General features: G+C 40.0%; 2 protein-coding genes across 4 annotated transcripts; one reads left to right on the top strand and one right to left on the bottom strand.

Moving 5' to 3' along the window:
• Positions 1-265: 265 nt before the first annotated feature.
• Positions 266-5,700, bottom strand: LOC117221917 (uncharacterized). 3 transcript variants are annotated; one of them, XM_033473239.2, is made up of 5 exons: positions 5,197-5,700; positions 3,644-3,830; positions 3,301-3,479; positions 3,013-3,210; positions 266-2,748 (listed from the first exon to the last, which is right to left on the bottom strand). In XM_033473239.2, exons 2-5 carry the CDS (start codon positions 3,803-3,805, stop codon positions 897-899), a joined length of 2,391 nt encoding a protein of 796 aa, XP_033329130.2. In that variant the 5' UTR covers positions 3,806-3,830; positions 5,197-5,700; the 3' UTR covers positions 266-896. The 3 variants fall into 3 exon arrangements, with proteins under 3 accessions (XP_033329130.2, XP_033329132.2, XP_033329131.2); XM_033473241.2 differs by lacking the exon at positions 5,197-5,700 and adding an exon at positions 4,240-4,326; XM_033473240.2 differs by lacking the exon at positions 5,197-5,700 and having other exon boundaries at positions 3,644-4,219.
• Positions 5,058-12,913, top strand: LOC117221918 (uncharacterized). The gene is made up of 6 exons (XM_033473242.2): positions 5,058-5,198; positions 5,888-6,048; positions 6,139-6,370; positions 6,450-7,480; positions 7,654-7,955; positions 8,061-12,913. The coding sequence occupies exons 1-6, from the start codon at positions 5,135-5,137 to the stop codon at positions 8,131-8,133; spliced, it is 1,863 nt and encodes a 620-aa protein (XP_033329133.1). The 5' UTR covers positions 5,058-5,134; the 3' UTR covers positions 8,134-12,913.
• The last annotated feature ends 197 nt before the right edge of the window (positions 12,914-13,110 follow it).

Below are 13,110 nucleotides of genomic sequence, written 5' to 3'. Positions count from 1 at the left end.
CTTACCACGCTTGCAAACGATTCCCGCCAAACGCGAAACAACGCGTAACACGTGCCGTCATGCCGTCGCCGCCGCTTGGCTGCGCCGGTATGATTTGCGATTTGCGATTTGCGATTTGCGATTTGTAATGAATAAAATCGACGGAATCAACGGAACGCGTTCCGATACAAAGTATCGCGGTCCGATCGACTCGCAAAATATTTCAGCATGCCGCATGGTCTAGGAACTTTGCTGCTCGCGATTGAAATATTACATAGACGCCCGCTTCGTCTATGATAGATTTTCTATTTCTTTAGGTAACAACTGTAGAAACTTTGTATTCCGTCGAACGGTTGGATACGCGAAGAATTCGCGTTTTTCCGACTCCAGTTCCTCCGGCAGGTTACAGACATCGCTCGCAAGTACGCATGTATGTCAGCCGATCGTTTTCGTTTGCCGAACGGCCAGCTTGAAAGTTGGAACTTTCGATTTAGGTCATCTTGCTTTCAAAGTCCAGGTTTCCAATTACGTGTTCGATTCAAAGAGAGAGAATCGACCATACGCGGTGTCCCTATTCTTCCTCGGACGTACGAGAATGCGACGCTATACATCTATGTAGATTGTAGACTATAGACTGCAGATTGAATATACATCAGCACGCATTAAGCACGTTATACGTTCTATTCGATCGAATGTATGCGCAACATTTGAAACGACTTACATCGGCGACACGAGCGATTTTATGCATCTTTCGCAAGCTGCATAAAATCGCGATATCCAAATCTTTGCGGCAAAGCTGCGTTACACCGCGATGGTACGATCGTGCACGCACGTACGCGCCTGTCTCTGGCACATGTAAAGTATTCGATTATTCGATTATTCGACAATTGGGCGATTATGCGACAATCGTTCGAGCATTATGCCTGCAATTCCGTAGAGGCTATCAACTGTTCCGAAGCGGTACAAGGAGTTTTGGTCCCAGTCTTGACAACGCGTCGACCTATCATCATCGTGATATTACGGTGTGCTTGATGTATAGTTTGCAGATGAAATCTTCTCCAAAGCAAGGCTCCTTTGTCGACGGATTTCGTCCAATCTTTCCATTCGCCTCGCGTCACGTTCGAGAATCTCATCTCAAAAATTTTCTCGATCACACCGCGCAACCATATATTCCAATCTAAAGCTTCGTTGCTCACGTGTTCGAGCCATTTCGTCCAATCCCTGATCTCCTTCGATTCCACCACCGGCATGCATCGTTCCATGAACGCAACCTGCGATTTGCTCAGGATAGTTTTCAACCAGTTTGCTACTTTTCCACACACCACGTCCACGACATCCTTTAATTCTTCCGTCAACAGATTCGGATCCTCCAACGTCACGATGTTGGTCAGTTTTTCATAAATCACACGGTGCATAGCATTCGTTATCGGATCTTTGCCCGTGTTTTCCGGAGTCTTTTCGATCATCTTGTAAATCGTATCGATGATTTTGCCAAAGGTAACGAATGGAATATCGGTTTTAAACAATTCCTCCAAGTCCCCTCCGGTCAATATATCTTTCCATTTCTCTTCTTCGGTTGTAACTTTCTCCTCTGCCAATGGCGTAGATGGAATCTCCGTTTCAACTTGTACGTCTTCCGGCAGCTCGTCGCGTTTCTCCTCTTCCTCTTCTTTCTCTTTTTCTCTTTCTCTTTCTTCTCCTTTCTCTTCTTCGACTTTTTCGTCCTCTTCTCCTTTTTCTACTTCTTCGCTCCCCTCCGCATCGCCCTCCGCCGTTGGTTCGATCGCTGCATCCATCCGGTATTCCTCGATTTCCTCCGTTGCTATTGTTTCCGGTTCGGCGTCCGTTTCCGTTTCCGCTTCCGCCTCGACATCCGCTTCGACGTCCGCTTCGACGTCCGCCATCGTTTCTGCTTCCATCGGCTCCGGTTTCTCGGTTTCCATCGTTGCAGTTTCAATTGTTGTTTCTGTTTCTGTTTTCTGTTCCGCTTCTACTTCCGAAGGCGTAATCGGGCTCGTTTCAACCTCTACTTCTGCCGTGACCACAGTTTCTGTTTCCGTTTCAACGGCTTTCGAATCCGGTTCGTCTACACGCGTCTCCGTTTCCGTTACATCGTCTACCTTTTCTTCCGCGACGACGGTAGTAGCTTCCTCCACCGTCGTCGTTTCATCTTCTTTCAGGTCTTTGTCTTTCTTCGGGTCCTCGATTCCACTCGTATCCTCGTCCTCGTCTTCTTCGTCTTCGTCTTCGTCTCTGTCTTCGCCTTCATCTTCCTCCTCCTCCTCCTCCTCCTCCTCCTCCTCCTCCTCCTCCTCCTCTTCCTCCTCCTCCTCTTCCGCTATTGCCCATTCTTGCTCCTTCTTTCTGCATATTTCTTTCAACTTTTCCTCCTGATAACGAGCAACGTCCGACAGCACTCCGGATATCCAACAAGCTATCATGTCGGCCAAGGAACGCAACTGCTGCCACTTACGGTCTTCGTTGTGCGAAGGAGTGTACTCGAGAACGTCGACCAAACGTTCGGTGATCACTTTCGAGATGTCACCGAATTCCGACATGGGAATACGACACTTCCATCGTAAAATACTTTTGACGAAACGTTCGGCCATCGAATATTGACACGAGATCGAATCCTTGTCCAACGATCCTGCGATAGCAGGACCTACGCTCGGTTTACTCGATTTACTCGTTTCTTTCTGCCGCCACGTCCGTTTCTTCTCCTTCCGTTTCCTTACCAATTTCTGTTTTCGCGAAACAATCGCCGCTTGCCTGAAAAAAAATCAGCCCACTTTAGACACTCCTAGAAAGAAAGATCTAAAGTAGGCTTAAGATAAAACTAGACTTTCGAACATGAGATTTTAACTTTCGAAAGCTTTCGCAAGCACTTACTTCCGTAACCGACGTAACTCGAATGAATTTTACGAATTTTACGATCTTCGATAAATCGAAAATCGAAAATCGAAAATCGAACCATCAATAAACATACACGATGAAAAGGAAAAAAGAAGAGGATGCCTAAGACCGATACGTTACTCGGGACTCAGGCATGTTTCGTTTTCCAAGGTCCGCGCGAGATTGTCCAAGAGCGCCGGTGGTAACACTGCTGCACCTTGTTGCAGACTTATCAGCATTCGTTGCCTCGGCGGTTGAGCCAATTCCTTGATGCGTCGCGAAACAGGAAGTAATCTTCTCAGCACAGTTTTCTTTGTACAATCCGGTGGACATTTTCGACTGAATGAGAGAATTACAAAACGTTTGATGCCGCCGAATTCGACTAGAAATCGTATGCACGAGTTTCGACTTAAATAATTGGGTCGTCACCTCGGCTTTGCCAATAGATCGACGTAGGCCTCTTTCGTCAAACAATGTCTAGGTATTATGTCCACTTTCGGGAACGTACACGGTTCCCCAAATACCGAAACCTTCGTAAACCTTTTCGCCTTCCTCGTTTCGCCTTTTCGCGTTTCGCAGCAATCTCCGTTCGACTTTGTTTTCTGCCGCTGAAAATATTTTCTATCAGTGTATCTATAGCCCGAAAAGTTTGCGACGCCGCCGACGTGCTTTCTATCTTCCTCGGATTAAAATGGACGCGATACCAAATGAAGAGACGATACAAGAAAAGACTATGTGGCAACGTTGCAAAAAGTCAAGATTTTCGGCATGCCTTGGATTTCTTTGAACTCGTTTTGTCACAGTGTTCCCATCTTTTCTTCTTTTCTTGACGCGGATATCCCTCGAAGGTATCATCCTTTTCCCCTCGTTTTATTTCGCGCTCGACAGACGTAGCTCGTTTGACATCTTCCGGTGAATCGTCGTTTTTTTCCATGAACGTATCGCCCTTCTACCTGAATCTATTTAAATCTATTATGAATTTTTCGATTTTTTTTTCTGCTTTTTCTTTCTTATTTCCGTATGTTTTTATTTTCTTATTTATGTTTCCTAGTTCGGCACGGTAACGGTGGTGATAAACGTTTGGTTTTTTCTTTTACGAACAACAAGGTTATATTATTTTTTCGTTACGAACACGATTGACGGTATTGGACATTTTTATGACATTTTGCTCTAGAATTTTGTTGAAATGGGAATTGTTGGGTCGCGTCGCGTCGAACGACGTATAATGCGAATGTACGTACAAAAATCCTTCTTCAACTTTTTATTTGTAAACAAGGATACCGACACCGATACCGGTACAGAGACACGCGATTGTTTCTCGGTTTTTTGCGAGAAAGGAAGCAAACTTAGTTACCGACTAGGTAATACCTGCGCGAGTAAACATCGAACAACGGAATGAACGCGACAGCGTCGTGTATCGTATAACCTACAATGTGGTACGTTCCATTCGAGAGGTTTTCCTGAACAAACAATGTACAGTGTTACCGTACAAATTACAAACAACGGTGAGAAAAGATGAAAAAAGATTAACGCGAGATCGAGAACGATGATGAAAGATGGAAAAAAGATGAACAAAAATTAATGAAAACGAACGAATGGATTGCGATCGAACGATTACGACTAAACGTTTAACGCAGTTAGAAACGTTTGCTAACGAATACAGGAGATTCGCGTTGATCCGATAAGAATGGTGTGCGGTGGTGTGCGGTGCGCGATGTGGTAAGTACAGGTACAGAGCAGTGCAGAGGGCTTCGAATCCAGCGAATCCAGCGAATCCAGCGAGAAAGACAAGGCTTTGAAAAACGCTCGAAGATGGCGGTGCTGTCGTGATATCGGTGCTCGACACCGATAGCTGCTTCGTTCACTAATCGATCATCCCGGGTGTCGGGTGTCGAGTGTCGGGAGTCGGTGCAAGTAGGTGCAAGTAGGTGCAAGTAGGCGCGAGTAGGTGCGAGTAGGTGAAAGTTGGTGTGCCTATTCGAGAGGACGCATACCGTGCGAGGACACTTACGAGCAAAAGAAGAGTTTCGAAGATATGCAGGTGTGCGAAAATAACTGTTGCTCCTGCATAAGCAACCCGTGATACAGGTGTATTGGTGCGAGATGCTGCTGGTTGGCACTGTGTTCGAAAACATGTCGACGAGGTGCAACGAGGAATCGACGGGACGGTACATCGTTTGAAATCCTGCAGGGTACTCTTACGCTCGTTTCCTTTTCACACCGCGACAAATGGTCATGATTATGATGAGATAACGAACGCAGAATGAGATACAGCGGCAGTAACCTTCTCGGTTATGCAGTTTCCGCGTTTATCCTATTTTTTACCGGTAAGTCCATTGTAGAAATATCCTTTTTCTATCTTTGCTACTCGTACGCGACGTCGTTCCCATGTTTATCCAACAAGTGCCCCTTTTACCTCTCGCATTAGCGTAATCGGCGAGTGACACTTGCGTCGACCTGTTAGTCGTCGTTCATCCGTTTCCCAAGTAACGAATATCACGCGTTAATTCAATCTAGATTCTGACTCTGACCACGGTTCGGTTTACGACTACGACCACGACCACGGTTCCTGGCAATATTTTCTTTCGGCTGGTTCGTATCAATCGCTATCAATCGTTAACGTTTCTTTAACGGCAAAAATCTTGTTCGAGTTGGACCGAGTGATTGACGTAACGTTCGTATGACGCATGTATCGTTGTCGCTCATCTGGTTGCTCGTTTAGCACGATTGCGCGCGGATGCGCAGGCGTACACGTGCAAACGCGCCCACGCACCGACCGTGTATAAATATGGACAGATTACAGAGAGATACAGAGACGAGATTCTCCTAGCAGAGTCGAATTCAGCAAACGTAGAAACCTCTTCTGTAACCGGTAAACGAGTCAAATTGTGCGTGCGAGCACATGTACACGCGCGTTACAGCGAATATACATATATCTACATATGTATATGCGGAAGAGAGAGCGTTTGTTCGCAGAAATCGTATCAGCAATTTTCTTGGAATTCTTTTATTACAGTCACACGTGCGGAGAGCGGTGTCCCCTGTAAAGATCATCAAGGACGATCTTATGAAACCGGGGGATCTTACATTCTTGGCTCGAATCCTTGTACATTGTGCATTTGCGATAATGGCAATCCAAAATTGTGTAAAGCATTTGTCTGCACCAAATTCCCAGAGGTATTTCACGCGATAACATCTATAGCTTTTATTCAATTTCATTACCAACCTAGTAAATGTACTATTCGAATATACTTGTATGTTGGACAGGAAGATTGTAAATCCTTCCTACGTTCGGACATCTGTTGTCAGTACATTTGCCTGGACGACAGGCTGTCGTCTATTTTGAATTATAAAACGGATGGAATTGGCAACAACGCGACCGACACTACTCCAAATTATGATATAGGATTACGATCTGTTGCTAGTTTTGTAACGGCTGTGCTGTCGCTGAGTCTATTATTTTTTTTAATACATCGCTTGCGCCAAAGAAAAATACGAGGTATTTCGCCTTACTCAACGTCTATTGCTCGTTTGTTTCTTACATCCATAGAACAGAAATGCTGATTATCTTGTAAAAGTTTGCGTGGCAGGAAGACAGAACAGACAATTGGCAGAGGACCAAAGAAATTTAGGTAGTATGGGATACTTAGAACGAGATAGACTGTCGTACGGGGTTCCTATGGACGACATTCCGTGCGGAGCCAATTATCCATTATGGAAGCCACCCAGCAATTACTTTCCGCGCGGAGAAGCTCCGCCGCCTTACGAAGAAGCTGTCGCGGCAGCAAGAGCGGAACAAGCCCTTTTGTCGATGAACCCGCAAGCGCTTCCACAACTGAATTTTCCAAACAGCTATCTGACCAATGCCACCAGTCGTACCAATATATCGCTCGTAGGAAGCACGCAAAGCGGTATAAACGGCACCCTTGGTAACCCGACGAATCTGATATGCGACAGCAGTATCGCCGATTCGAGTGGCTTGGCATCCACGCCCAATAGACCAATTTCAAATCCAAACATATATACCAGCTATCGTCAATCGAATCAAAACGAACCATCTCAAGGAGTTAGCGTAGGGACTTCTACTACAAATTTTACCATGGGGACAAACACTTACGAGAATTTGCCCGCCTCGATCGGAATCTCAAATTTTGTTAACCAGCATGCGGATGTAGCCGCGCAACAACCACCCGTCTCCTCGAATTTGCAGACTTCCGTTTCAAAAAATTATCAAACACATACTACTCTTCCACGTCAAACCGGAGCGTTTACGATATCCGCGACATTGTCGAATTCAAATATATCTGCCCACCGTACAATTCCTAGGACTTTAACCACAGCCCGTACCGCTACCAGACTGCAAGGCATTATGAACGATTACTCCACGAGCGAGTTGCTACGACCCTCGCCGACAAATGCTTCCTCGAATTTGCCACTTATCGCGCAAAAAGACTCGTTGACCGATCAAGAAAATCGAAATACAACCACATTTTATCATCAAGACGCGCAAACACAACCTTCCTCGACTCCATCTTCGTCGAGGCAACAGCACGCCGAGAGCAGGCACCACCAATCGGATCACCGATCCGAGGAATCTCATAATTACAAGGTATTACGATCTACCATTCGCGATTGATGGTATTCCAATATCTATATGTATGTCACCAAACAAACGATACGACATACGTATGTATATCCGTATGTATACGTGTATGCATGTGTATACAGCAATCTGTCATTACGATTGTCATTAAGTCGCGTCAACTTCGATTCATGTTTCAGCCACCGTTGAACGTGGCAAATGAAATTAACGAAGAGGGAAGTTTCGAATCGGTAGCGTGCGTTTGTAGCATGCAGGCCCTTCCTACTTTACACGACGATACCGACGATTATAGAAGCGAATGTGAAAATTGTAAAAGCGCGACAGGCTCTCGTTATTATTTGGATAACGAGAACGAACTAATTACATCTCCGCATGAAACTATGACGTTGCACAGAAGACCGGATGAAACAGCTTCGAGTACTACTCCCCAGTATTACAGAACTTCACTTACACTGCCTATAAGTACCCGTCAACGAGCCAGGTACCTGTTCAACAAAATCTAAACGTTTAGAAATGATTAGACGCGAACGTAAAAAGCCCGGCCGAAACATTACATGCAATGATTTAACGTTTCCTTTTTGTTCAGGAGTACTGGAGTTCGAGAAAATTGGTTCAATACCATGCCACAAAGTTCTACAGAATCATCGGATGAAAACTAATCGCGAGAATAAGTTTTATAATTCTTGCGCACCGCGTAGGTATTAAGATGATTTATGATGCATTTATCATTATGCAAATTCAGTATTAGAACAAACTACGACAAGTCTGCGTTGCGTTGCGTTGCGTTGCGTTGCGTTACGTTGCGGGCAACAATAGTGTCATACTATTGTCAATAGAAGTTTAGTATCATTGTAAAATGTTTCCAATTTTGTTCATTGTCAACTTCGAACTGTTCACGTAATCCATGCAAACATACATGTACACCGAGACACGAAAGTATTCGAACGCCTTTAAAAATGGAATAACTTTTTTATGATCGGGCCAAGCGATCTGAATTTTTCTGAGATGTTAGAGAGATTAGTTTGTTAGATAATGGCTAAATAGTTATTTTCAAAACCTCCAATTGGTTGGAATAGCACAAAAAGGAAAAAACTCTCGTTTGTTTAAATTCTTTTTATCTAACCCTATATATATAAAACAAAAATTGTAAAAATTCGCAGATCTCGGTAATTTATACGCATGCTGAAGATTTCATCAAAATCGGTTAACATTGTTACGAGCTACAAACAGTTAAAGATAGCGATAATCGCAATTTTTCTCAACTTTCGACCGATAACTGCAAGAAATCTCGAGATTTTGACATCTTTCAATGCCTGTATCTTGTCTCTCTGTGACAACCGATTTCAACGAAATTTTCAGCATGTATTATAAATTATCGAGATGTATAAAATGCATTTATTTTTCTTTTTTAATTTCTTTTATAGGCTCAAATAAAAAAGTTGAAAGAAACAGAAGTTTTAATTTTTTTATCATCCCAATCAATTGCAATATCTGAGAACAATTTTTTGGCCATTGTCTAGGTTATTTACCAAGTTTTAAAAAGCGTTCGAATACTTTCGCGAGTATGCGTATGTATGTGAACACGGTACAGGTATACCATGAAAGTCGATCATACTTTTGCTTTCATAGTTCTGTTTTACAAGTTGTTATACTGTTGTAGGGTCAAACTCTGCTACAGACGTGTATACATAATCGATATTCTTTTCGGTTATTTTCATTTCTATATGTTTTTAAATAAGGTACGACGTACGCTAAACAAGATCATTTTACAGCGTTTCCAAGATTCTCCTATGCGACTATAGTATATTCTATAAGTATCATCTGTCACGAATTTATTCCAACCGTTGGCAAACTAGATTTTTACCACTTCATTGGTGTTGTACAATACAAACATTAGCGTCCTCTCGCCTTCATAAAAAAAGCATCTGTGCAAATATTCCGAGTAATCTGGTAACTTATTTAACCGATGCGAGAAGAGTAGATTGATTTATGCTCTGTAAATATATACTGTTACAAATAACCAACGCATTGACAATTCGTTCAGTTCAAGTATATTCTTGCCGTGATTGCGAAAGATCGAACGTGATACTCTAAACTCTACATAAAAAATTATAGTTGTAAATCAGTGCCAATCGAACTTCTTATTATAATATCGTTACATTTGTATCGACTGTTCCATCAATGTGATATATTTGAACTTGTGCACCGTCGACTGCTGTATTTTTCTTATACTTTACACAGTTACGTCCACCGTAATGTTGCAAAATATTATGTATTTCACATTGGATGATAATGTTGATAGTCCATAGATCTCTTTAAAGAAATATCATTTTAATACCTGTTTACTGTGTCGCATTCAATTTATGAGATGTGCACGTTCTAAAATCTTTAGACAATACATATCAGTGAAAATTATAAGATCATATTAAATTGCATAGATACGACGACTTTCCATCGCAATCGACTTCCGTATGCCACCGAATTTCTACCATTCTAGAGAAGGTTGTTCCTGTTAATCTTTGCAACGTACTCTTTGAAAATATCATATGAAGCAGCTGCTCCATTATTTTAGAACATCTCAAACCTCTTTAGTATGTCTCACACATACGTACACACAATCGGTTTTTAGCTAATGATTCGATTATAGCGGAACATTATTCGTTATTCATTATTCGTACGTGCGTACGTATGTATGTGCTTCTGTACGTGTCCGCATGTAAAAACATATGTATGTACATATGTACTGTGTTTCAACTACATACTGCACTTGAACTCAGGAAAACGATATCCTTCGCTTTTTCTATTTAATACCAGTTCGATGATATATTTCTTTCCAGATTTTTTATAAAAACATACAGCGCAATCAGTTTTGTTTTCATTCGACGAATCGTTTAATCTAATCGCATGATCTATCGTAAAACTTTCTAACGACTTTACAAAGTTGACGTAAAAGTGAACGTTTTTAGTCGAAATGCGAAATGATAACCCTTACAGTTATAAGGAAAATTATATTCGTTTTAGGATCATATAATAATAAATACATACTTTTAGTATTTGCTGTGCGCGTACAGTGAACAAACTGTTTACAGTCTACCATTCATAATTACTGACCATTAAGCTGTGTTGGACGAAAAGAAAGATATAATTTGTTAGATCACATAATCATAAATATGTATAATAATTCCGATGTCTAGTTATTGGATTAATAGCATTTAAGAATCTCGCCAATTATGTTTGCCAATTATGAAAGACTTCTGTATGGACCGAGGTAAAATTACACCTCGTAGAAGCACGTGAAGATAATGGTTCTCTAATTATTTCATCTTCTTCTCTGGTTTCTTTATCCCATTTCTCTTTTGGTTTTATTTATTGTTACACGATTCACCGGATAGTCTTTCTTCGTTGCCGTATCTGAATCGTGATGATGGAAAATTCATGAAACTTACAGTTACACGTGACTTACATGTACAACAAATCTTACCAGGTGCCGGTGTACCGGTATACACAGTATACATTTACAATTGGATTGTACATTATGAAATATTTGAATGATCAATTAAATTGTGAGATCGAAAATATAATTGTTTCTAAATCACAGTCAAATTACAGATATTTGTAATGTTACCCGTGCTTTTAGCTACATTACTAAAACTATACATCATCATTTATTTAACGATATCTCAGTCTTTCATGTATTCGCACATTATCAAAGAAGGTAATTGTCGATAATGATATAGTTTCAGCGAGTCAAATTAATTTTTTACGATCTTTTATTCCATGACATCGCTTTTTAAATGAATAGCTACAATAAAATAGACAAACGTTTAACGCGAGACAACTTTATCTATATAAAATTCTTTATTTAAACGAAAAAGATGAATTTTCTTGGACCGCTCGTAAATATTTGAACCATTGACAATCGGTATTCTACTGCTTCACACAATACATATAATAAATATCAATAAACCGAAGGGGTATCGCCGGCATCGTAATACACGTAAAACGTAAACACGGTGTTTGTGAGATGTTTCATTGAATTACTTTAAGAGTAAAATGAAACAATTCAACATTATCATTACGGAAGAAGAAGCAAAGTGCGTAACGATCTGCAAACAATCTCTTATTCTATGATTAATAATTATTCCACAATTACAATAACTATGGACCTATCATACTCGTATAATGATCCAAAATTGTATATCATACACTGAAAATACTAGAAAAAATTGCCATTATTTCAAACTAACACCGAGAAAAGTATCCAAAGTATTGGTATACTCTTAATAATAAAACATTACATGTTATCATAATCTATGCGTGATTTGATCTTAATTACAATTACTAAGAAAATCGATGCGATAGAATCTATATAAATATTTTCAAAGTAAAACTGAAAATATATCTATATATGTAATTCGTAAAATTTCTCGTTACGGACTCTGATGTTGTTTAATTACCTGTCTCTCAATACATGTTTCTGACATTATTAAACGAAACATACATACATGTGCATTAATATAAACATACAGGCATCGTATTCAAACTTGAATGTCCAATGATCTACGTTCTACATCCGAACAATTATAGACGTCAAATGATTATCCACAAAGGTTGTTGAATAATTTTTAGTCGTTTCGGTCGATCTGCCAAAATCTGGATTACATCGTTTTATAAGAGGAACTAATCTTTCAAGAATTATTAAGAATTTTTTTAATACTAGAACTAGAATTGATTTTTTACGCAGTTTACAACGAAAAGATCGTAACGATAATATTACACATATATGTATCGACCAAATATGTATATACATATGTATATTCAGAGAACGAGATGCTTCGTAAAAGTTCGGTACGAATAAAAGATACCAATTCAATTTTGTTTGACGAAAAATGCATCTGAAATGTGAACTGAGATGATATGTACATACATACGCACAAGCATACGCACGCGCGCGAACACACACACGTATATGTATATACATACATGCATAAATATTTATTATACCTATTACGTAAGTGAATTCCGACAAAATTGGAATCTCTTCCTATTGTAGTCGATGCATTTCGTGTGTTCAATAATCTCGACTATACATATTTCATTTCTGAAAGAAATGTGTTCATTATATGTATAAGATATTTCTTTCTATATAACATATAAAAATTATCTAACGAGAAATGGTATGACAAACTCGATTGGAAAGAAATTTAAGGAGACGTTCGAAATTCTCGTAGTCAAGAGGTACAACAAATTTAAATAAATTACCGATCGTCTAATGATCCGTAACATTGTAATACATTTATCGGAATAGTTTTAGTCAGGAATCATTATTGCGCTTACTTGTGTAAGTAAAATATTATGATATAATATTAAGCGTCCTAGGAAATTTATGTCGGTAGACTTTTATTCGATTATAATAAATCAGTACCTTACATAAACTAATCGATATCAGTCAATGTTTGTCTGACAAGAAAACAAATAACTTTCCGTTTATCTTTATTTAATTGTACAATCGTGTAATAGTATTAAAATCTTCCAAATATTTTTAGGTCAGAAAAACTGTAATTTGCAAATTATTGTTTTTTATGTTTCTATTATTACGTGCACATTTAATTTAATTTTTCTTTAACGTAAATATC

Source organism: Megalopta genalis, chromosome 4 (assembly GCF_051020955.1).
Source record: "Megalopta genalis isolate 19385.01 chromosome 4, iyMegGena1_principal, whole genome shotgun sequence".
Classification (NCBI taxonomy): domain Eukaryota; kingdom Metazoa; phylum Arthropoda; class Insecta; order Hymenoptera; family Halictidae; genus Megalopta; species Megalopta genalis.
The sequence above is the reverse complement of the archived record's forward strand: the minus strand, read 5'-3'. Positions and strand labels throughout refer to the sequence as shown.

Bases quoted from the DNA above. Each gene is read 5' to 3' on its own strand.
- LOC117221917 (XM_033473239.2), bottom strand. From the start codon at position 3,805: ATGGAAAAAAACGACGATTCACCGGAAGATGTCAAACGAGCTACGTCT. The intron at 3,211-3,300 runs GTGACGACCCAA...TCTCTCATTCAG, and splicing joins GATCTATTGGCAAAGCCGAG to TCGAAAATGTCCACCGGATT. The intron at 2,749-3,012 runs GTAACGTATCGG...ATTTTTTTTCAG, and splicing joins GAAACATGCCTGAGTCCCGA to GCAAGCGGCGATTGTTTCGC.
- LOC117221918 (XM_033473242.2), top strand. From the start codon at position 5,135: ATGAGATACAGCGGCAGTAACCTTCTCGGTTATGCAGTTTCCGCGTTT. The intron at 5,199-5,887 runs GTAAGTCCATTG...CTTTTATTACAG, and splicing joins GTTTATCCTATTTTTTACCG to TCACACGTGCGGAGAGCGGT. The intron at 6,049-6,138 runs GTATTTCACGCG...TATGTTGGACAG, and splicing joins TCTGCACCAAATTCCCAGAG to GAAGATTGTAAATCCTTCCT.